Source organism: Acinonyx jubatus, chromosome A1 (genome assembly GCF_027475565.1).
Source record: "Acinonyx jubatus isolate Ajub_Pintada_27869175 chromosome A1, VMU_Ajub_asm_v1.0, whole genome shotgun sequence".
Classification (NCBI taxonomy): Eukaryota; Metazoa; Chordata; class Mammalia; order Carnivora; family Felidae; genus Acinonyx; species Acinonyx jubatus.
This window is the reverse complement of record NC_069380.1, coordinates 196,702,667-196,727,926: the sequence shown is the minus strand read 5'-3', so window position 1 is coordinate 196,727,926 and position 25,260 is coordinate 196,702,667. Positions and strand designations below refer to the sequence as shown.

At 36.3% G+C, this 25,260-nt stretch overlaps 1 protein-coding gene across 2 annotated transcripts in view; it reads left to right on the top strand.

Annotated features, from left to right (window-relative positions):
- NDUFS4 (NADH:ubiquinone oxidoreductase subunit S4) overlaps positions 1-25,260 on the top strand; it is a 110,230-nt gene that overhangs the window by 5,683 nt on the left and 79,287 nt on the right. The window contains exon 1 of one of the 2 annotated variants that reach the window (XM_027076521.2): positions 4,844-4,948. The exons of the other annotated variant lie outside the window; for it this stretch is intronic. Coding sequence (XP_026932322.1) covers positions 4,929-4,948 — 20 coding nt within the window. The 5' untranslated portion in view covers positions 4,844-4,928. Of the gene's footprint in view, positions 1-4,843; positions 4,949-25,260 lie in introns of those variants that run through there. 2 annotated transcript variants of the gene reach the window in all.

Here is a 25,260-nt window from a genome sequence, read left to right as displayed (position 1 = left end):
CATCAAGTGTCTGCTATACTTTCTGAGTTCTTTGTCTGCTTTTTAATAGTGTTTTTGTGTCCTTCCTTGACTGGTCTGCCTCTCTTTAGTAGTTTCACTACCCTTTTTCATTTATCATGAGTTTGAATACCAACCAAGTAAACCTGTTAGGATTTGAGTAAAATAAAGTAGGCTTAATGAAGCTCTGATGATGGCTGAAATTTACTTTGTTGCGATTAAAACCTTAAGCTTTTTTAAGGTTCACAGATAATTACATATAATACATGAGCTCCTATTATAACTTTTCTTTTTTAGTTTGCAGTGTCCAAAGACCCTGATGGAACTTTATTGTACCTGAATTTTGGAGTGGCCAGATTCTTGACAGTGACTTTCATCTAAATATTTTTATATTTTAGCAAACTATTCTAATTCTTTTGCCTTTTAGGTAGTGGCATGAGAGCAATTCAGAATTCCTGTTTCAAATTTTCTTTCTTTTGTCTTATTTTGATAGGTGAATACAACCTTAGGTTCTTTAGAACTAGTTACTTGCTCAAATGTGACCTTTTTGCATTGACTTAATTTTTTTCCTTTATGGGATCATGCTCCAGTTTAGTGGTTTTTTAAACCCTTGCTGTACATCAGAATCACCTGTTGTGTGCATAAAAAATTCAGATGCCTTGGCCCCAATATGTATTAGTTCAGTAAGTTTAACTTGAGGCTTAACTCTGGTGATTCTGATGGGAAGCTAGGTCTGAAAATTACCGTTTGTGTGTTTTAAAATAGTTTCCATGCTATATCATGAAAGACTTCAAAATGCATTTTTCCTTGGGGGTCGGGTGGAGATTTCCAGAAACAAACAAAAATTCTTCCATCTTTGCACATTTCCCTAATCTAAATTAAGCTTTATGCTTTTCACCCATGCACTGGATGGAAGCTTTTTCTTGGAGAAATTTTCCTTTGAGGGAGAGCAGGCATTTTGGTAATTTTGGAGAAAGCAGGCCATGTTACTCGCTCTCTAGAGACTCTTGTTCTTCCTTTTGGAAGAGCTCAGGTTTAATATAGCGCAGCTGTTGAACTCTGCCCTTCAAAGTTTTAAGAAGAAAGTGTTTTATCCTTTAAAATGGAAATGCCTTTTTTAGGGAGGTGGTCTTTGGCTGGATATAGTTCTCTAAGAAAGTTGCATGCTTTTCTAGAGTTCTTTTGTTTCAGTGATTTCTTAGAATTGTTTCAGATGTTGAGGGCACAGTCTCAGAGTAAAAATCTGGCTGCTTTGTAATATGTTTTGCTGTATCCTTAACAAAGCTAGATGAAGAGTTTATTTCTTTGTGTTTTCTAGGACTTGAAAATATGTTCTTTCCTTTATTCAGCCACTCTATACATAAGTAAATGGTCCTTGAATAGGGTTTACTAGACAAAAGATCCTGTTCTAGATGACTGTTCAGCAAGCCATATGCTTCTCCTAAAAATGTCAGTCTGTCTTGATGAGCTTTAAAGTGAATACAGATGTTTTGGCTCTTTTGAGGACTACCACTTTTTGTGTGGAAAGAGCACTTCTTTTTCAGGAGATTTCTTCAATATACTTACAGAAATTTGCATGAAATTTATATTTATAACTTTTGTCTTTTAAGTCTAATGAAATTAGATTTAATTAGGCATTAATAATTTGAGTTTAATTTTAATATCCTTAGTATAAATGAGATTTGGGAAAATAAAATAGATCTCAATATGGCTTTTGTTAAGATTTTGTATTTATTTAGTCTTTTTAAAAATTTGGAACTCAAATTTTTACCTTGTAATATTTACCTTTATGCAATGAAAGGTGATATTTTGGCAGGAAGGGTTACCTTTTTAGATGTTCAATACCTTTTACTTTGCTAGGTTAACGCTAGAAGTAATAGTCATTAGATTCATACAGTGTTTGAGTTGGGAGAAAACTCTAGGATATTCCTGCCTGACCTCTTGTGTATGCAGGAATCTCTAGAATTTCCTGTTTCTTGATTATCTAACACTTGAGGAATAAATGGTAAATTTCTGGTAACCCTAGAAAACGTTCTACTTTTAGATTCGTTGGTAAGTGATATTCCCTTTAATACTGTGTAGAAAAAATTCTAACCCCCATGCATATGTCAGCCTTTCAGATAATTGAAGATATTTGTCATTACTCATTCTCCCCTTTAAGTGTATGCTCTAGACTTAGCATATATTGTGTGTTGTTTTGTTTTTTTACCCTTTATTAATTTATTACCAGATTTCTTAATTATTTACTACCTCTTGGTTCTCCTTAGGATATATTCCATTTTGCCAATATCTTTCTTTGAGCTGTATACTGTTAACTAAATGAAATTACCAGAGGTGATAACTTAGTGAGTTGAAATTGAATTAAAGAGAAAAGTTGACTTTAAGTCGGAATTTAAAAATTTTTATTTTTAAAATTATAAAGAAAAATTCACTTTTTCCTTTTGGTGAACAGTTTTTAGAATTTAATACATGTATAGATTTGTGTAATCACCACAGTAGTCACGGTACAGAATATTGAAAGAATTCATCACCCTGAAAGACTCCCTCATGTTATCCCTCCTGACTCTAGACCCTGGCAGTAAGTTATCTTTTCTTCATCTCCATAGTTTTGTAGTTTTGAGAGTATAATATAAGTGGAACCAGGCAGTATACAATCTTGTGAAGATTGGTGTCTTTCACTCAACATAATGCCTTTGAGATTACCTAAGTTGTTGTGTTTATCTATAGTTCATTCTTTTTTATGGCTAAGTGGTACATATTTTGTGGATGTACCACACAATTTATCCATTCACCCCTTGAAGGACCAAATGTCCTTATTTTTGGTTTTTAATACTTACAAGTAGAGCCACTATAGTCAATACTTGTGTACAGGAGTTGTATGAACATGATTTCATTTTTCTAGAGTAGCTACCCGGGAGGGAGATTCCTGGGTCATTGGTAGTATTTGTTTAATTTTATAAGATACTAATAAACCATTTTTCGCAGTGGTTGTATCATTTTCCTTTTTCACTAGCAATGTATGAAAGTTTTGTCACTCTGTGTCTCATTAACAGTAATATTGTCAGTATTTTTTAATTTAGCCATTTTAATAGATGTATAATGATATTTCATTGTGGCTCTTTTTTTTTTTTTATGTTTATTTTTGAGAAAGAAAGTGAGCAGGGGAGGGGCAGAGAGAGGGGGTGACAGAGGATCCTAAGCAGGCTCTGTGCTGTCTGCTCCTGAGCTTGAACTCACGAACTGTGAGATCATGACCTGAGCTGAAGTTGGACACTTAACCAACTAAGCTACCCAAGTTTGTGGTTTTTTAAATAACAATTTCATTGAGATATAATTTATATTCCATAAAATTCACTCACATAAAGTAAAATTTGATGGTTGTTAGTATATTCACAGTATTGTACAACCATTCATAGCCAATTGTAGAACATTTTTATGACCCCCAAAAGAAACTCTGTGCCCACTAGCTTTTACTTCTGTTTCTCCCTTTCCCCCAGTCTTAGGCAACCAAGAATCTACTTTCCGTGTCTGTAGATTTGCCAGCTCTGGACATTTCATACAAATGGAATCACATATGATCTTTTGTGACTAGCTTCTTTTACTTAGCATAATGTTTTCAAGGTTTATCCAAGTTGTGGCATCTATCAATACTTTATTCCTGTTTATTGATAAATAATATTCCATTGTATGGACATACCACATTTTATTTATCCATTAGTTGATGGGCATTGGGGCGGTTTCCGCTTTTGATTATTAATGAGTAATGACCTATGAAACATTTGTGTATAAGTTTTTGTTATACATATGTTTTTATTCTTTTGGGGATATACAGAAGAGTTGAATTGCTGGATAATGTTGTAACTCTCTGTTTAGTCTTTTGATTAACTGCCAGACTCTTTTTCCAAAGTGGCTGTACCATTTTACATTCCCATCAAGAGTAAATGAGGGTTCAGTGTCTTCACAACCTTGCTGACACTTGTTATTGTCTTCTTTATTATAACCATCCTAGTGAGTGTGAAGTGGTATCCGGTGGTTTTCATTTGTATTTCCATGATGGCTAACTCATTGTGGTTTATATCTGTTTCCCTAATGGCTAATGATGTTGAACTTTGGGGAAGTGTTTGTTTATATATTTTGCCTATTTTTTAATTGGGCTGTTTGTTTTTTTATTGTTGAGCTCTGAGAGTTCTTAAACTATTCTGGATATAAGTCTTTTGTCATATATGTGGTTTGTAAATATTTTCTCCCAATCTGTAGCTTTTCTTCTTTTAACTGTATCTTTTACAGAGTAAAAGTTTTAATTTATTTAAAGTCCAACTTACCAGTCTTTTTTTTAATGGATAGTACTTTTGTTGTCCAAAGAACTCTGCTGAACCCTGTCAGCGAGCCCTCTTGCTCAACTCTAGACCCCAACAGTTACTTCTTATTGTACTTTCTTGAGGCCTTGACAAAGAATTTTGCAATGACCTAAACATTCCAACCACCAGACCAGAAGAGCCCAGATAGCGGTGGAATGCCTAGAAGACCACACCTCACCCATCCCCTTCTAGCCCATGATCATAGGCTAAACACATACTGACCCCTACTCATAGTCACACACTCTTTGCCTCTCTTGAACTTACTCCTCTGAACTCTCTCTTCAAAACTCTAGGTGTCCATCTTGCTGGTAGAGGTAGATTGTTAAGGCTCAAGCCTGCCATCTCCCATGGCTGCTGAAATAAATGTCTCCCTTTCTCTTTTCCAAACCCTTGTCTGTAGAGTTATTGGCTTCTCTTGTCGAGTTTATCCCAATTTGTTTGCCAATAGTGTCAACATAACCAATTAGCAATACCTCTGATTTGTCCAGGCCCCTCAGGATTCCCTGGAAGGAACAGAGGCTGTTGAAGCTCCAGGGCTTACCTGTTTCCTGAGTTTCCTGAGTTTGAAGCTGTATGTTTGGGAGCAACCGCAGGTTGAAGATTTTTTTGTATTCTCGAAGTTTTTGAAGTTTAGTATTTTACATTCAGATCTATGATCCATTTTGAGTGAATTTTGTATGAAGTGTGAGATTTAATTTGAGGTTAATTTTTTTTGCATGTGAGTATACACTTGTTCAACACCATTTTGTGTTTACTGTGAAGACTATCTTTTTGTTTCTGTTTTTTTAAGGCGTTATTTTTAAGTAATCTCTACAACTAATGAATTTACAACCCCAAGATGAAGAGTTGTGTGCTCTACCGATTGAGTGAGCCAGGCCCCCCTAAAGACCATTTGTTTTCAGGAGTGCCTGGGTGTCTCGGTTGAGCATCCGACTCTGGCTCAGATCATGATCTCACAAGTTTGTGGCTTTGAGCCCCATGTCGGGCTCTGTGCTGACAGCTCAGAGTCTGGATCCTGTTTCGGATTCTGTGTCTCCCTGCCCCTTCCCTGCTCGTGCTCTGTCTCTCTCAAAAATAAATAAACATTAAAAAAAAAAAAAGACCATTCTTTTTCCATTGAATTAATTTTGTACCTTTGTCAGCAATCATTTGGTTATATCTGTCTGGGTCTGTTTTTGTATTCTTTATTGTGTTGCATTGATCTAAATCCCTTTGCCACTACCACACAGTTTTGATTACTATAGCTTCAGAGTAAATGTGTATTAAAATTGAGTGATTGTGATTCTTCAGTTTCATTCTTTTTTTTTCAAAAAATTTTTAACTATTCTAGTTTCTTTGCCTTTTCATCTAGATTTTATTTTATTTTTTATTTTTATTAAAAAAATATTTTAATGTTTATTTTTGAGAGAGACAGCACGTGAGCAGAGAAGGGGCAGAGAGAGATGGAGACCGAATCTGAAGCAGGCTCTAGGCTCTGAGTCGTCAGCACAGAGCCTGATGCGGGGCTCGAACCTACAAACTGTGAGATCATGACCTGAGCCAAAATCAAGAGTCAGATGCTCAACCTACTGAGTCACCCAGGCACCCTTAAAATTTTCAGTTTCTAATTGTATATAGAAATAGGATTGATTTGGGGGCTCCTGGCTGGCTCAGTGGGTGGAACCTGTGACTCTTGCCCTTGAGGTCTTGAGTTCAAGCCCCATGTTGAACGTAGAGCTTACTTTAAAAAAAAAAAAAAAAAAAAAAAAAGATCGATTTTGTGTTACGACTTTTTATCCTATAACCTTGCTAAATTTACTTGTCCTATATGTATTTTGTAAATTCTTTGGGACTTTTAAAAGTAGATGATCATGCAGTCTGTGACTAGGGTCGGTTTTTTTCTTTTGTTTCAGTCTCTGTGCCTTTTGTTTCTTTTCATTTTCCCTAAGGATGTTAAAAAAGAATGGTGACATTAGACATTCTTCCCATTTACCAGGCTTTGAAGCATTTAGGTTTTCACCATTAAGTAGAGTGTTAGCTAAGGTTGAGGAAGTTTCCTTCTACTACTAGTTGGCTAAAGTTTTTATCATGAGTGGATGTTCAATGAGACTTCCTCTCATTGAGAGAGAGACAGAGCATGAGCAGGGGAGGAGCAGAGAGAGAGGGGAGACACAGAATCTGAAGCAGGTTTCAGGCTCTGAGCTGTCAGCAGAGAGCCTGATGCGGGGCTTGAACCCATGAACCGCAAGATCATGACCCAAGCCGAAGTCAGAGGCTTAACTGACTGAGCCACCCAGGTGCCCCCCCCCCCTTTTTAATGTTTATTTAGAGAGAGAGCTGGGGAGGGGCAGAGAGAGAGAGACAGGGAGTGAGAATCCCAAGCAGGCTTCACGCTCTCAGCACAGAGCCCAACATAGGGCTCCATCTCACCAACTGTGAGATCATGACCAGAGCTGAAATCAAGAGTTGGTTGCCGAATTTAGTGAGCCACCCAAGTGCCCTGAGACTTTGTCTTTGATGCATAAATTATTTAGAGGAGTTTTGTTTAATTTCCAAGTATTTGGAGATTTTCCTCTCATTTTCCTATTAACTAATTTTGAGTTTAATTGCATTATGTTCTGAAAATCCAGTTCCCTGGGTTTCCCTTTTCAGTTTCCATCCAGAAATTTGTGACTCTTCTTACCCTGCTCTGTAGTCAGGGGCTAAGAGATGGAGAGACAGAGAAACCAGAAAAAAACAAAAACTGCAATAGGTGTTGGTCCTGTTTTTTGTTTTGTTTTGTTTTGTTTTGTTTTTGTGTTTTAGAATCACAGCTTTAGTAACTGAAGTGATGGCTCTTTTAGGTTTCCATGTGACCACGGGATTGCCTATAGCTTGTGCATGGTGCATGGGAGAACAGAAACGGGGAAAAACATGGGTAGTTTCCATACTTACACATTTCTGTTAGTTTCCTTTGTAGATCTTTGGGCCAGAGTGATTCTTCTGGAGGAATGCTCACTCCTGGGTTTCTGGCTACATGAAATTCAGGCAGGGGATACTGGAGAAAAAGAAATAAGTTCACTTCTGGTTGAGTGGTATTTCACTTCCTTGATCTGCCTGCTGTTTGCTTTTTAGCAAGAAGCTGTTCTGTGTATCCTGTCCTGAGTTTATGGTTACATTTAGTGGAAGAGACAGGGTGGAGTGTGCTTACTACATCTTACCAGGACCAACCATCTTAGGATGAATTATTTTTTAAAGTCAATTGTAGTATTTCTTGCATTTTAGCATATCTGAATAGATTTAAAAGATGTAAAAATGACTCAAGAAAGTTCTTCATACAGATCGTAAACCATTGATTCTCAGCTATTGGAGGAGGAAGGGAGGAATTAACAACATACCTGAATCTTAGAAGTAGAGAGAGGATTTCAAAATATATGTGCCCGTGGTTGAAAATCATGGCATTTAATAAAAGGTGGATGTTTGTTGCCCATATAAATGGTCAGAAATATACATTAAGTTACTGGCTTAGACCATCAACTAATAAATCTAAACTTTAGAGGATATGGTAGTCAGAGATTTATTCTGACGGAAATTTTAGTATCTTCTCTCTAGAATATGTACTCTTATATACAAAATCAGAGTTTTATTTTTAGGGGATTCATGGATCTCAGCCCTTCCATAGAGAGTATTAGATCTTATACTATGTTTATACTAGCTCTTGTGTTAGACCTTTCTCAGTTACCAGTGACAGAAACCTAGAAACTCAAATGACTTGGCTTAGTCAAGAAGAGGGAATTGGTTTATATTATCAAGCAAAGGAAAAGGTAAGGATACAGCTAAATGGTCCCAGGGACCAGAGCTAGACAGGGACCAGGCTCTCTTTCTAATTTGTCTCTGTCATTCTCTGAGTGACAGCTACTACTTGAGATTGTTTTTTCCTATGTGGCAGATACAGCTAATGAAAGTTTTTTTAAGACTTATATCCCATATCTTTATCACCAGGGAGGGACTGAAAATCCTTTTCTTTGGTACTGGGTATGTATGTATGCATGTATGTATGTATGTATGTATGTATGTATGTATTTATTTATATTTCTTATTTTTTAAAGTAATATTTATTTATTTATTTATTTATTTATTTATTTATTTATTTATTTTAACATTTATTCATTTTCAAGAGAGAGAAAGCCTGAACAGAGGAGGGGCAGAGAGAGAGAAACACAGAATCTGAAGCAGGCTCCAGGCTCTGAGCTGTCAGCATAGTGCCCGATGTGGGGCTTGAACCCATGAACCGTGAGATCGTGACCTGAGCTAAAGTCAGACGCTAAACTGACTGAGCCACCCAGGCGCCCCTGGTACCAGGTTTTAAAAATCTTAGGGAAATAATCAGTGAGTCACATTAGACTAAGGGTTTACTATAATATGTAGTCATTGTATAGTCATAGTAATTCTGCTTATATTGCTGTGTCATATGCATACATGGGAACTCTGGAAGTCAGGTGTAATGAAAGGTAGGCCTTCTCAAACAAAAATTAAGAATAGTATTTTATATCAAGATCTCTTTAGGGATTTTTAAGGAACAAATAATGTTTGTGTATACTGTGTAGGCTGACTTACCTTTTTTCCTAATGAACTCTGGGATTTTGCTTGCTAAAGTTTATTCACTCATTCAGCAAATATTTGCATTTTTTTCTACTTTCAAAAGGCTGCATTTTTACAGGCTTTACTAGAAACATCTGTCTTGGTGTTCCTTGGAACATCTGCTTTAAGGATGAATGTGTAGGATAGAAATATTCAAGCAAAGTCTAGATGATCATCTTTTGGGTCTTGTGATTGGGCTTTATCTTAGATTGGCATTTCTTAAAGTAGAGTGTAGATGATTTATTTGAGTTGACCCAGGAACTAGAAATGAGGAATTTCTAGACAAGGAAGGAAAAAATATGATGCTGAGATTGCTGCTGTAAGCACTAGAAACTCAGTTCCACTGGAACCTCCTAAGAAATATACAGAATGCCTCTCAGTATTGTCCATTTGAAAGATGGAAGGTTTGAACATTTATCCACTATTTTTCATTCTCCTGTGGTTGAAAGTATAGACTTTTCTGTTCTTTGAGCTATACCTGTGCTCCTGAAGACCTGAGGCATACATAATGGGCTGGTTCACTTGAGATGGAATGTTGGTGCATAACCTGAGTCTGAAGGTCTGTAATGGTGGCAAATGACAAATTGGCCAGAGGGGTGACATGAGCACCAAAGGTGTTGGTTACAGGCTTCATTATAACTCAAGGGTCTCTATAACTGATTTTTTTGGAGAGGGTGCTAATAATTCTATTAGCTATTATGTACTGAGCACTTAGGCACTAAGGTAATTGCTTTCTGTATGTTATTTCATCCCATGACAATGATCTCATTTTCTTTTTTTCTTTTTAAATTTTTATTTTTGAGAGAGAGCACGAGGCAGGAGGGGCAGAGTGGGGAAGAGGCAGAGAAAGAGGGGGAGAGAGGGTCCAAAGTGGGCTCTGCGCTGACAGCAGAGAGCCTGATGTGGGGCTGGAACTCACGAATTGCGAGATTGTGACCTGAGCTGGAGTTGGACAGACGCTTAACTGGATTAAGCCACCCAAGCACCCCTGAATGATTTCATCTTAGATGGTCTATTGACAATTATAGTTTAATCGATTGCTAGGGTTGTAAATAACTCACATTTATTGGAATTTGCTTTATTCACCAGTACTTTGAAGGACATGACAAAGGATTGGGAAACTGAGGTCTTACAACTTACTTAACTAAATAGTAATAGAAGTCTCTAGGAAAGGGATGGTTTCTTCTGTAAAATTTCATGTTTAAAGAATTCATGATGGGGGTGCCTGGGTGGCTCAGTGGGTTGAGCGACCGACTCTTGATTTTGGTTCAGGTCATGATCTCATGGTTCATGGGATTGAGCCCCCCATTGGGCTCTGTGCTGACAGCATGGAGCCTGCTTGGGATTCTCTCTCTTCTCTCTCTCTGTCCTTTCCTCCTCCCCAACTTGTACATGTTCTCTCACTCTAAATAAATAAACTTTACAAAATAAATAATTCATAATGGTAGAATACTTCCATACTATGTACCAGGTAGTTGACCAGAGATTGTGTATAATACCCCAGTAAACAAAGGTCAATTTACAGATTTTTCTTTGAATTTGAGAATGTTAACAGATAAGTTTAGTGGCTGGTAACCTTCCTAATCTCATTCTCTGGATTATTTTCTCTTCACTGATACTGCTGAATAATTCTAAGATAGTTAAATTGTTTTTTCTACAGCTGCGTTTTAGGCTCTTGCTCCTGTCCCACTGTCATCTTTGACTGTTAATATGGTGGTAGCCTGGTCTTCCATCTTCTTCTTATTTTTTAAGATTTTATTTTTGGGTGCCTGTGTGGCTCAGTCAGTTAAGCATCTGACTGGCTCAGGTCATGATCTCACAGTCTGTGAGTTCGAGCCCCATGTCAGGATCTGTGCTGACAGCTCAGAGCCTGGAGCCTGCTGCAGCTCCTCCCCTGCTCATGCTCTGTCTCTCTCTGTCTGTCAAAAATAAATAAATATTAAAAATAAATTTAAAAAAAGATTTTATTTGTAAGTATTCTCTATATTGAGCTTGAACCTGCAATCCCGAGATCGAGTCGCACGCTCCACTGACTGAACTAGCTAGGCGCTCCTTGTCTTCCATTTTATTAATGTCGTTCACTTTAAATGTGATAAAGTGGTTTTAATGTGGTAAAGCATACCACTTTAGTGCATAGCTGGTACTGGAATGGATACAACATGCATTTGAGGTCATTTTAGAAATTTCAGTTTCTTCTTCCCTTAAGACTTAAAACATGGTTGTTCTGTTGCTGATGAGTTAATGGTTTAAGTACATCTTAGTTAATGCTGATAAGTGATCCCTTATTAGGGCTCAGATTTTTATTTTGGTCTCAAATTTAAACTTTCAACTTCAAGTTCAAACTGTTAATTTGGCCAGTCCCCTTAACAATGTCTTACTAGTGTCCTTGACTCAAGCTTCAGGAAAAACTGCTTTCCAGAGATAGACATATTAACTCCTGATATTAACCATGCTGTCAGGCTGTATTCTTAGCTTCATACTTGAACTACTTTACTTCATGTATCAGTCCAGTCTACCACCTCTGTCCAACAGCAGTTAGGAGCACACATTTTGGTCAGATCCACCTATATTTGAGTCCTACCTACCTATGTCACTTCCTAGCTCTGTGCCTTCTTTGTGCCTGTTTTCTGTTTTGTAAAGTGGATATCATAATCTCTCTTTTCAAGTTATATATATATTATATATATTTATATATATTATATATATATATATATTATATATATATATATATATAATATATATATATATATTCATTCCCAAGCAGGCTCTGCACTGTCAGCACAGAGCCCCAGGGTGGTGCTCAAACTCAGGAACCATGAGATCATGACCTGAGCCAAAAACAAGAGTTGGACCCCTAACCGACTGAGCCATCCAGGTGCCCTATTCTTTCTTTTGTGGCTTCTTTCTTTTCCTTTTTGTTCTTTCCTTTCTCACCTTTCTTTTTTTCCTTTCATAAATCTTACCTAGATTCTAGTTCTTCTTCCTGGATTATGAGAGCAACTTGGATTTTGTTTGTTTATTTACAGTATTTTATTCATGTGTATATGAAAGAATTATCTGCACCTGGCTTTTTCCAGATTGTGACCTCCCATGCACTCCTCAGCTCAATGCAATCTATTTTTGGCATCCACCATTCCACTGAAATAGCTTTCATCAAGGTCGACAGTGACCCTGTTGCTAAATTAATAAACTCTTCTCAATCCTTATCTTATGTGACCTTTGCAGTCCCAAAAGATGACTTTCTTGTAATTGAAAGATTCTTCCTTTGACTTATACTTTGGCTTTTCTCCTTCTCAGTTCCCTTTGAGTGCCCCATCATCTTTTGCCCATTCCTTGAGCTGTCAATATTTCTCATTGGATTTAATAGCTCTTTATTCTTTTAAAAATGTTTTACATTATATAATATTTTGTGTACACTTGAATATATGTAACATACATATTTTAGGAAGCATACTGACAAAGTGAATTCATGTGGACCCACCATCCAGTATAAGAACTAGAGAATTACTAATACCGTTATTTGCATTCTCTCTGTGGTAGGCTGAATAGTTGTCTCCTTCTTCCCAAATATATCCAATGTTCTAATCCTCAGAGCCTGTGAATGTTACCTTAGGTGGCAAAAGGGACTCTGCAGATAGGATTAAGTTGAGGATATTGAGATGGGAGGTAATCCTGGCAGGCCCGATATAATCACAGTGGTCTTATTAGGAAGGATGTATTATGAGTCAGAGGAAAAGCAAATGTCACCATGGAAGCAGAGACTGGAGCGATGTGACCGTATGCTAAGGAATGCCACCAGCCTCTAAAAGCTAAAAAAGATTAGGAACAGATTCTCTCTTGGAGCTTCCAGAAGGAACCAGTCTTGCTTGACACATTATTAGCCTGTGACACTCATTTTGGACTTCTGACCTCTAGAACTGTAAGAAAATAAATTTATGTTGTTTTAATCCACTAAGTTTGTGGTAATTTGTTACAGCGGCAGTAGAAAACTAATATGCTTTCCTTGTATCTCATTATCTACCATGACTTCAGTTACCATCTATTTGTACTCGAGCCTAAATGTATATGGTTCATTTGCTATAATATATACTTTTCACTCAAGCCAGTCAGCACACAACTTAAAAAGGGTAAAAGATGTTTAAAAACATTTAAAAATTCAACTGAATTCTCTTATTATTCTACTTAGTTATTATTTAGTACTCAACCAAGAAACAGCAGTTGTTCCGGTGCGAGATGACTGGCTTATTAAGAGATGGTATGGGGCACCAGGATGGCTCAGTCAGTTAAGCAAGCAGCCGACTTCAGCTCAGGTCATCTCGCAGTTTGTGGGTTTGAGCCCCGCATCGGGCTCTGTGCTGACAGCTCGGAGCCTGGAGCCTGCTTTAGATTCTGTGTCTCCCTCACTCTCTGCCCCTCCCCTGCTTGCTCTCTGTCTCTCTCAGTCTCTCAAAAAGTGAATAAAAATGTTTAAAAAAAAAAAAAAGAACAAAAAAAAGAGATGGTATATCTTTACTTGTAAGGGGCTTCCTAAAGGATTTCCAAAGATAATTTTCATTCTTTGTAGTTTTTGCCTAACACACTGACTTTTGGACCTACTTTCCTTTGAGATGTAACTCAGCATCTTTTTCTTGAATTCTGGACTTCTAGACCCTTAGATCTCTACTTGGATGTCTCCACTTGGATTTTTTACAGGCCTCTCAATCACAGTATATCTGAAACAATTTGATTATGATCATATCCTCTACCACTCCATTCTTTTTCTCCCTTAGTTCCTGTTACCAGTAACTTGCCAGTTACCTAGCTAGAAACCCATGTATTGTTGTCTCCTCCCTCTCCCTCTGGCCTTCCCACACTCGTTCGTTCTCTCTCTCTCTCTCAAAATAAATAAACCTAAAAAAAAGAAAAAAGAAAAAACTCAAAACGTTGCCTGTACTGTCCAGATACTTTTGTTTTCACCAAGCATTCAATGCTGCAGGATTGAAAAGGGAATTAAAAAATGTTTAGCATATTACTTTGATTCATTCCCATAAGTGCCTATTATGTGTGGTACAATCTTGGCAAACATGCTCATAATTTATTTTAAAATTATATATAGTACCACAAAACAGTTCAAATTTTAGTTGAAAAATCATGAATTCTTTCCCCCCAAATATTTATTTTTCCACCATTGCTTCATATTTTGCCTTCTCCCAACTCCCTCCCAGTAAATTAAATAAAATTTAACAATATCTACAATATTCCAAAATGCCTTAAACCCTAATAGATTCCATTTTTTAATTGATTTTATTTCTAAAACAAACAGAACTGAACAAATTTAAGTAAAATTATGTGGTTTGTTTAATGTGGGCTGTAACAGCAGAATGTGTAATTCTCATTCTTAAAAGTCAGGGTGTATTCTGCATTTTGAGCATTTTGAGCATTCAGCAATTCCAAAATCTATAGTATAATAGCTGTGTAGCTATTTATTACAGAAAAAAATACTCTTGGCAGTATTTATATGTGCAATATATGTTCATCTTTTCTATTCTTGCTTTGATGAAAAATTTTGGAGTCCTAGTGAAAACTCAAGTTGCAATGAAAGCTGTCTTTCTGACAAAATTCTCCTTACACATTTTAGTAAACGTTGCCATAAGATAAAGTCTGTGATACTATTATTCGAGAAATGGAAGAGGAGGATGTGTCATTAACCTGTAAGTCATCACTTTTCAGTAATCTGTGATGTCACTGACCGTGATGGCTACATTTAAAACTCTAAAGAGTTGGTTCATGAGGAAAACAAAAATCTGAAATGCTATCCTGCTTAAGGAAATGGCTGCTATGCAATATTTTTAAATGTTTATACAATTCCATAATCAAATGAGCCCATAGGCATTTACTGAGTATCTTTTCTTTGCTGAAGATTGTGTAATGCTGTGAAACACAAAAGTGAAGAAGAAACAGTTCTTGCTCTCAAAGAACTGACGTCTAGTGGGAAGCAGAGACAAGGAAATAAGCAATCACAATGAAGCATAACAAGCACTAGAAAAAGTTAAAAACAGAGTACTCTAAAACCACATAAAATTAGTATTATAGTCTAAGCTTGTAAATTCAAAAGATGCTCCATAAAGAAAGTGATGTTTAAACTTTTTTTTTGAATTTACTGATTTTGAGGTAGAGAGCAAGCTGGAGAGGGGCAGAGAGAGAGGGAGAGAGAATTCCAAGCAGACTCTACACTGTCAGTGCAGAGCCCAATGTGGGGTGTGAACCCATGAACCATGAGATCATGACCTGAGCCAAAGTTGATGCTTAACCAACTGAGCCACCCAGGCGCCCTGTGGCAACATTGTTAAGGAAGTTCTACATGATAGTCCTGCCATCTGCCACAGTACTTCCCAGTGCCCAATACAGTTGTTCTTCCATAAATGGAAAAGCACCTAATATGTACCATTATCATAGAAATTACTACTAGCATTCAAAGCAGTGACATTGATATTGTTGTTTATATGTCTGCCTTTATCCAATAAAAATTTTAAAGCTAGCTACGGAGTCTAGCATTGTGCATAAGACATAGATGTTTGTTTCTTTTTCTCTTTCCCTTTCTTCCCTCCCTGTCTGTCTGTGTCTCTCTCTTTCAAGATTTTATTTTTTCTGTGCCCAATGTGGAGCTCAAACTTGTAACCTCAAGGTCAAGAGTTGCATGCTCTACTAACTGAGCCAGGCAGGTGTCCCAACATAGATGTTTTAATTAATCATCATCATTTTTGATTAATTGAGAATAAGAATTAGAATTTTGGCTTTCTTTCTTTCTTTTTCTCTTTCTTTCTTTCTTTCTTTCTTTCTTTCTTTCTTTCTTTCAAGATTTTATTTTTAAGTAATCTCTACACCTAATGTGGGGCTTGAACTCACAACCCTGAGATCAAGAGTTGCACACTCTACCAACTAAGCCAGCCAGGCATCCCTACATTCTTAAATATATATGGTCAGCAGAGTTCATCTGGGCTTTTTGAACATAGATATACTACTTTGTAATTGAAGTATTAGCTCTTGCCAGATCATTAGATTTTTCTTCAAAGAATATTTTATTGCCTGGATATTTGTCAAGAAAATGTAAAGTCAAAGCATCTTTTTAAGGTATAGCATAGTGACTACAGTTAATAACACTGTATTACATATTTGAAAGTTGCTAAAAGAGTAGGTCTTGAAAGTTCTCATCACAAAAAAATTTGTAACTGTGTGTGGTGATGGATGTTAACTAGACTCACTGTGATTATCATTTCATAATATATACAAATAGTGAATCATTATGTTGTATACCTGAAACTAATATGCTATTTATGTCAATTATATTTCAAGACAAAATCTTCTTTAGGTGAATATTTTTAAAAGGTGGAATGTAATTATGAAAGGTCAAAGGAAAAAGTACTGGTTTCACGTCTCATTTTCTTATTGATTATATTAGTTTTGTGATTGAAATCAAATTGTATATACACCTGACAATAGACTTAGGTGTTTAGCTAAGTAATTTTCTGAAGTCAGTGCAATTTTTAATTACTTTGTTCAGGATTATCAGTCTGCAGTTTTACTGACTGGATTTGGATAAATTTTACAGTGATTGTTGTTTTTTTTTTTAATGGTATCAGTGCCTATAAAACTATTAGTTGAATAATAACAGCCTATTTTCTTTATTAAGCTAACCACTATGAAGTTTTCTGTGTGTGTGTGTGTGTGTGTGTGCCTTTGTTTTTATGTAGCTTTTTGTGCTCTTGTGCATATATATTGTTGTGTTGTGTTTATGAAGTGGTAAGTCTAGATTGTATTTTACACTTTTGGTTTTTTTAGATTCTATTTGAATTTGTTTAAATAAATTAACTTTACAGACATACATTATTTTAAAAATAATACTGTATTTCAAAGTGGCACTGCTTTGCTAAACTAGTACAGAATATTTTCAGTTTTTCTTTTATTAACTCATCTTTAGATATAGTAATTTATTACTAAATCTTTCCTTTTTTTAACGTTTATTTATTTTGAGAAAGCATGAGGTGGGGAGAGGCAGGGAGAGAGGAAGAGAGAATCCCAAGCAGGCTCCCCAGTGTCAGCACAGAGCCTGGAGAGCACAACTGGAGAGCACAACTAACCATCTGAGGGTGTAGATTAAAATTAACTGGTACATATTAGATGGTACTATTAATACTGAAGATTTATTTTTTCTTCAACAGCCGGACTAGCTAACATTTAATGAGCCTTGACCAAGTACCAAGCACTTACTAAAGCTTTATATACATTGTCTCACTTAATCCTCACAGTATGCAGTGTGTAAAACTATGGTCAACATTACTTTTCAGTGTAATATTTTAAAGAGATAATGCAGTCATAGAATTCTGTGTATGTAAATTGTATGAGTCTTTCTCATCTCTGTTTCCTGTTTGCTCATTTCCCACTGCTTTCTCCACCCAACAAGAAATCACTGTTAATAATTTCCTATGCTTGGAGTTTGTGCATATTCAAGTAAATACATTTTTACTCTTTCCATTTTTCCATAAATAAAGCATACTAATAATATTTTTCATTTTGCTTTTTCAACTTTTTATAAGGTTTTATTTTTTTTAAGTAATCTTTACCCACAGCATGGGGTTTGAACCTACAACCCTGAGATCAAGAGTTGCATGCTCCACTGACTGAGCCAGCCAGGCACCCCTCAGGTTTTCAAGTTTTTATTAAAATCTTATACAAAAAAGTTAGACTACAATGAATCCATAAACCCACCACTTAGGTTTATCATTGTTAATATTTTGCTGTTTTTTGCTCATTTTGCATTTATGTATTATATGTATAAAATTTACATATATGACTATATATGCATATGTATGTATATGAGCAAAATGGACATACACATATATTCTTTTTTTACCTAAGCTATTTGAAAGTAAATTATATATATCACAGTACTCCATCCATATTTTAAGATAAATTACCACCAGCCAATGAAGGATTTTAAGTAGTGGAGTGGAATGATTGGTTGTAATTACTTGGTGATGTGGAAGATGCCTTTAAAGATAAGACTAGAATCAGGGACACCAATTAAGTGATTGTTTTATTGGTCAAGGTGGGAGGGAATAAGGACAGGAGTGGATTTGGTAGTACTTTATAGTGAATTGGACAGAAAAAGGAAAGTTAGCTGTTTACATTCTTTAGAGAAAATCTGGAAAAGATGTGTTTGTCAATCTTTTATAGGGTTCCCTTTTCTCTCTTGCCCCTAAATGAGATGATAATGTTGTTAATGGGGGGAAGAAGTGAACATTTCTGTACACCCCACACTCCATGCCTGTTACTTAACAGTCTGTGTAATTCTGCCACTCATTCTGTGAGTTATTATTATCCTTATTTTTGCAGATGAGGAAATTGAAGTGCAGAGTTGTGAAGTAATTTGTTCAAGATCATATTGCTCTTAAGTGGCAGATCTGAAATTTTAACATGGGTCTGACTGATACAGAAGTTACTATATGGCTGTTTTCCCAATTGTGTCATGAAGTTAAAAAAAAAATGTTAGTGATTTTTTTCTTCTAAATGTATTTGTAATTACTCTCAATCATGTAATCATTGACTTTAAGAAATTGCGAGCCCAAGAGTGCTAGGTTTGCTAAAGGACAGATACTTTATCTATGAATTGAAGAGTAAGCAGCACCTACCAACTAGCTTTCTCTTTGATGGATTATTGCTAGATGATGAGTGCTAGTCTGTTCAGTTTTCATGTCTTATAATTTCAGCACATTTTCTGTGATGGAATTTTATTTTAAAATATATTTATGATTCAAACATAATCCCAATGGTTTTATGGCAGTTAGAAGTTTTAAACCAAAAGATTCCTAAACTGGAGCAAATAAGCGACAAGTTGGAATACTTCAAAGTGAAGATAAATGAGGATAAAATACATTGCTTTTTTTTTTCTTTTAAATTAGATAAGCTGTCCAAGATGAAACAGTAGCATTAAAGCTGGTGTGAAGCAAATTGTCTCTTGGCTTTTTGATCCGTTTTTTTTTTTTTCCTTTGAACCTATAAGAAAATAAATCACGTGGCCCTTAAAGACCAAAAATGTGCTTTTTAAAAGTGACATCTTGATTCACTTGAAAATAGTAAACTCTCAATGTGTAATACTTCCAGCCTCAAACAGTCAATGTGAAACAGGCATTATACAACTTAAGTTCTCATATGGCATTCCCTAGAGAAGTACTTGAAAAGAGAATTACTTATCAAGCTATATCAGTTAAGATACCAAACCCCACAATATCTGTGGCTAAAACTAACAGATTTATTTATTGTTCATGTTTCATATCCCTAGTGGGACAGCCAGAAGCTCTACTTCTGCACTGTTTGTCCTCACTGACCACTGTTGTTTTCTCTGACAGAGGAAAAAAGGCAATTGGTTTCTCTGACAGGGGAAAAGAGATAGGCAATTATGCACTGACTTTTAAAGCTACTAAATAGTGCCACTTCCTTTTCTTTCATTGGCTGAAATAAGTCACATGCCCACACCTAACTTTAGAGATGGTGGTGAAGTGTAATCTTGCCATATGCATGGAATGAGAACTAGAATACTGGGCACAACTGTAATGGTTCACACATAAGCCTTGTGAGGAACATAGAGAATTTTGTGTGGTTGATTAGTAGAATCTTTTTTTGTTTTGTTTTGTTTGTTTGTTAAAGATAGTACCTCTGAAGTAAGAACTACTGTCATGAATTAAGGCTCTTGATGCTAAAAGGTAAATGAGGTAGGTAACCTCATTGAAAATGTCCAATAGTTACTTGACTAGAGTAGTCAGTTTGTTCATCCTGGGCTTGCTTTTCCTTGTGTTTTGTTCTTTATAATCATTGATATATTAAAGAAGATTTGCTCTAACTATTGATAACATGAAAAGTATCAATTATTATTATGAAAAACGTGTTGAATAATGGTGCCAAAGCAATGGTCTGAAAAATCACTAGGGTGGTAATTAGTATTAGTATGTTAATAAAGTATCACTTATTTCGTGTTACATAGACATGCACTTGACATGCATATTTTTTTTGAAAAAATTGTTAATGTTTGTTATTGAGAGACAGAGCATGAGCAGGGGAGGGGCAGAGAGAGAGGAGGAGACACAGAACCTGAAGCAGGCTCCAGACTCCCAGCTGTCAGCACAGTGCCCAAGGTGGGGCTCGAACTCACCGCAAGACCATGACCTGAGCTGAAGTTGAATGCTTAACCAACTGAGCCACCCAGGCACCTCCAGACATGCATATTTTTTTGGAAAATATGCTACCTGAGGCAGTACAGATGAGTAATCATATTGAAGTTCAACATCTTCAATTTGATCTTCTAAAAATTTGTGAAGAGATTGGTGTGCCTGGGTGGCTCAGTCAGTTGAACATCCAGCTCTAGGTTTCGGCTCAGATCATGATCACAGTTCATGAGTTTGAGCCCTACGTCAGACTCTGTGCTGGGGAGCCTGCTTGGAACTCTCTGCCTCTCCCTCTGTCCTTTCCCTGCTCTCTCTCTCTCTCTCTCTCTCTGTCTCTCAAAATAATAAATAAAAACTTAAATAAAAATGTGTGAAGACATTGATTACATACAGACCTACGTACATACGTGAAGAAGCTTTCTCTAGGCAAAGCTATAAATCAGTAGCTTTGACAAACTTGTATGGGTGTATTCCTCTTATTAGTGGTGTAAACAAGGTAAACAGTTTCTTTACAAGGCATATATTTTTAAAAATTGTAGAATTTACATAATACAAAATTTACCATTTTAACCATTTTTAAGTGTAGTTCAGTGACATAAGTAAATTCATATTGTTGTGTAACCATCACTACCATCACCTCCAGAACCTTTTTTCAACTTCTAAAACTAAAACTCTGTACCCATTAAACAATAACTATCAATTCTCCTCTCCTCCCAGTCCCTGGCAACCACCATTCTACTTTTTGTTTTTATGAATTTCACTACTCTACGTACTTCATGTTGAGTGGAATCATACACTGTCCTTTTGTGACTGGCTTATATCACCTAGCATGTGATATAACCCTTTCTTCAGGGTTCCTCTGTGTTGTAGCATGTGTCAGAATATCCTTTCTTTTTAAGAGTATTTTGTATGTATATACTAAATTATTTTTTTAATATTTACTTTATGAGAGTGAGAGTGAGCATGTGCGCAGGGGAAGGGCAGAGAAAGAGGGAGAGAGAGAATCCCAAGCAGGCTCTGTCCTGTCAGCACAGAGCCCAGTGTGGGGGCTAACCATGAGATCATGACCTGAGCTGAAATCAAGAGTTGGACACTTAAGGGGTGCCTGGGCAGCTCAGTTGGTTAAACGTCTGACTTTGGCTCAGATCATGATCTCAACGGTTTGTGGGTTTGAGCCCCATGTCAGGCTCTGTGCTGACAGCTCAGAGCCTGGAGCCTATTTCACATTCTGTGTCTTCCTTTCTCTTCGCCCCTCCCCCGCTCATTCTCTCTCTCAGTGTCTCTCTCTCTCTCTCTCTCTCTCTCTCTCTCTCTCTCTCTCAAAAATAAACATTTAAAAAAGAAAAGAGTTGGACACTTAACCAACTAAGCCACCTAGGCACCCCTACACTAAATTATTTTTAATCCATTCATCCCATCTGTGGGTTTCTTCTGCCTTTTGGCTAATGTGAATAATGCTGCTCTAAACATTGGTGAACAAATATCTAGTCAGATCCTGCTTTCAGTTCTTCTAAATATATATCCAGAAGTAGAATTGCTAGATCATTTGGTAATTGTATTTCTAATTTTTTTTTTTTTTTTACGAATTGTCATACTGTTTTCCATAGCATCTACACTATTGTACATTCCCACCAGTGGTTCCATTTTCTCCACATCCTTGCTAGCACTTGCTCCCTCCTCCCTCCCTCCCTCCCTCCCTCCCTCCCTTCCTTCCTTCCTTCCTTCCTTCCTTCCTTCCTTCCCCTTTCTAATGAGTATGATGTATCTTTTGGTTTTGACTTGCATTTCCCTGATAATTAGTGATGTGTTGAACAGTGGTTCATATGTTTATTGGCCTTTTGTGTATCTCCCTTTGAGAAATGTCTGTTAAGTCATTTTCTCATTTAAAAAAATATTTTAAATGTTTATTTTTGAGAGAGAGAGGCAGAGAGAGACAGAGGAGCTGAAACAGGCTCTGTGCTTAAACCCACGAACTTTGAGATCACGACCTGAGCCAAAGTTGATTGCTTAACCGACTAAGCCACCCAGGTGCCCCTATATTCTGGATATCCCTTGTCAGATATGTAATTTGCAAATACTTTCTCCAGCCAATTTCTTTTTCTCACTGAATTCTATTCCATTGTATGGCTCCACCACAGTTTACCAGTTGACCTATAGAAGGACATCTTGGTTACTTTCAGTTTTTGGCAATAATGAATAAAGCTGTGATAAATAATTCTTGTGCAGATTTTTGTGTAGACATATGCTTTCATTTCAATTGGGTAAATAACTCATAGCACAGTTGCTAGATTGTATGTTAAGTTTTGTAAGAAACTGCCAAACTGTGCTATAAAGTGGCTGTGCCGTTTGCATTCCCACTAGCATGAATGAGACTTCTTGTTGCTCCACATGCTTGTCAGTATTTGGGTGTTGTCAGTTTTTTGGATTTTAGCCATTCTAATAGGTGCATAGTGGCATCTCATTGTTTGAATTCAATTCCCTAATGAAATATGTTGAACAACTTTTCATATGATTATTTGCCATCTGTATATCTTCTTTGGTGAGGTATCTATTCAGATCTTTTGCATACTTTAAAACTGGACCATTTTTTTTGTTGAATTTGGAGAGTTCTTTGTATGTTTAATGTTTATTTTTGACAGAGACAGAGCATGAGTGGGGGAGGGGCTGAGAGAGAGGGAGACACAATCTGAAGCAGGCTCCAGGGTTTATGCTGTCAGCACAAAGCCTGATGCGGGCTCAAACCCACAAACTGTGAGATAATGACCTGAGCCAAAGTTGGATGCTCAATCCAATGGAGCCACCCAGGCACCCCTTTGTATGTTTTAGATTCAAATTCTTCATCAGATATGTGTTTTACAAATACTTTCTTCCAGTCTGTGCTTGTCTTTTTATTGTCTTAAAGCATCTTTTCTAGAGCAGAAGCTGTTAATTTTTAAAAAGTCCAACTCATCTATTTTTTCTTTCATGGATTTTGCTTTTAGTGCTGTATCTAAAAACTCAAAAGCAAACCAAGGTGCCTAGAGTTCTATGTTAACTTCTAGAAGCTTGATAGTTTTGCTTCTTCCATTTAGGTCTATGATCCAGTTTCAGTTAATTTTTGTGAACAGTGTAAGGTTAGTGGGTGGATAACTTTTTCTGTATGTGGATATGTTGCAGTTCCACTTAATAGAAAGATTACCTTTTCTCCATTGGATTGTCTTTGCTCCTATCTCAAAGATTGGTTGATTATATTAGAGTAGTCTATTTCTGGGCTACCTATTGGTATGTTCTATTGATCTATTTGCTTATTCTTCTGCCAGTGCCATGCTATCTTGATTAGTGATGTGTGTAATGAATCTGAAATCAGTGTTTAGTCCTCTTACTTTGTTATTCTTTTTCAGTATTATGTGGACTATTTGGGGTCTTTTGTCTTTCTTTTTAAAAAAGGATTTTTAAAAAATGTTTATTTTTGAGAGAGAGAGAGCGTGTTTGTGCACGTGAGCACAAGTGGGAGAGGGCAGAGAGAAAGAGAGGGATACATAGAATCCAAAGCAGGCTTCGGGTTCAGAGCTGTCAGCACAGAGCCTGACATGGGCTCAAACCCACAAGTCATGAGATCATGACCTGAGCCGAAGTCAGATGCTTAACCGACTAAGTCATCCAGGTGTCCTGTGTCTTTTGTCTTTCTTTCCACATGAATTTAGAATTCGCTTGCCAATATCCATGAAATAACTTGATGGAATTTTGATTTGTTGTGTTGGATGTGTACATCAAGTTGGGGAGAATTGATGCCTTAACAGTATTGAGTCTTCCTATCCATGAACATGGAATGTACCTTCATTTATTTAGATATGTTGTGATCTTTTATCAGTTTTCTGGTTTTATTCATATAGATCTTATATGTATTTTGTTAGATTTACCCCTAAATATTTATTTCTTGATGCTAATGCAAATGTATTGCATTTTAAATATCAAATTCCAGTTATTCATTGCTAGTTGTATAAGAAGGCAGTTGGTTTTATGTATTAACATATCCCACAAATTGCTATTTAATTACTTTTTAGCTCTAGGTTGTTTTTTGATAATTCTTTGGGATTTTTCTTTATAGACAACGTTGTCCTCTGTAAACTAGGACAGTGTTATATTTTGTATCCCAATATGTATACTTACTATTTCATTTTCTTGTCTTATTGCCATTAGCTAAGACTTCCAATCCAGTGTTAAATAGGAGTAGCGAGAGGGGATAGCCTGCCTTTTTCCCAGTCTTGGGAATAGTTACCTTTAAGTATGTTAGTTGTAGATTTCATGTATGTGTTCTTTATGAGTTTTGGAAGTTCCCCCTCTGTTCCTAGTTTGATGAGAGTTTGTAGTATGCATGGGTGTTGGATTTTGTCAGATGTCTTTTATGTGACAGTATGATCACATGATTTTTCTTTTTTAGCATGTTGATGTACTGGATTACATCAGTTGATTTTCAAATACTGATCCAGTCTTGCATACCTGGAATAAATCCCATTTGGTCATGATATATAAATCTTTTTATACATTGTTGGATTCAGTGTGTGAATATTTTGTTGAGGATTTTTGCATATGTATTCATAAGAGATCATGGTCTATAGTTTTCCTTTTTTTAATGTGTGTGTGTGTGTCTTTCCCCCTTTGTGTTGGTATTAAGATAATGGTGATCTCATAGAATAAGTTAAAACATGTTCCCTTGCTTTTGTTTTCTGGAAAAGGTTGTAGAGAAGAGCACTGTCTAGGCCTGGTGTTTGCTTTTTTTTTTTGGAATGTCATTAATTACTGATTCAATTTCTTTAACAGCTATAGGCCTAGTCAGGTTATGTCCCCTTGTGTGAGTTTTAGTAGTTTGTGTTTTTCAAATAATTAGTTTATTTCATCTAAGTTATTACATTTTTGGGCACAGAGGTATTTATAATATTTTTTATTATCCCTTTATTTTTAATTTTTTTAATGTTTATTTTTTTAATTTTTTATTATTATTTTTTAATTTTTTTTAACGTTTATTTATTTTTGAAACAGAGAGAGACCGCATGAATGGGGGAGGGGCAGAGAGAGAGGGAGACACAGAATCTGAAACAGGCTCCAGGCTCTGAGCCATCAGCACAGAG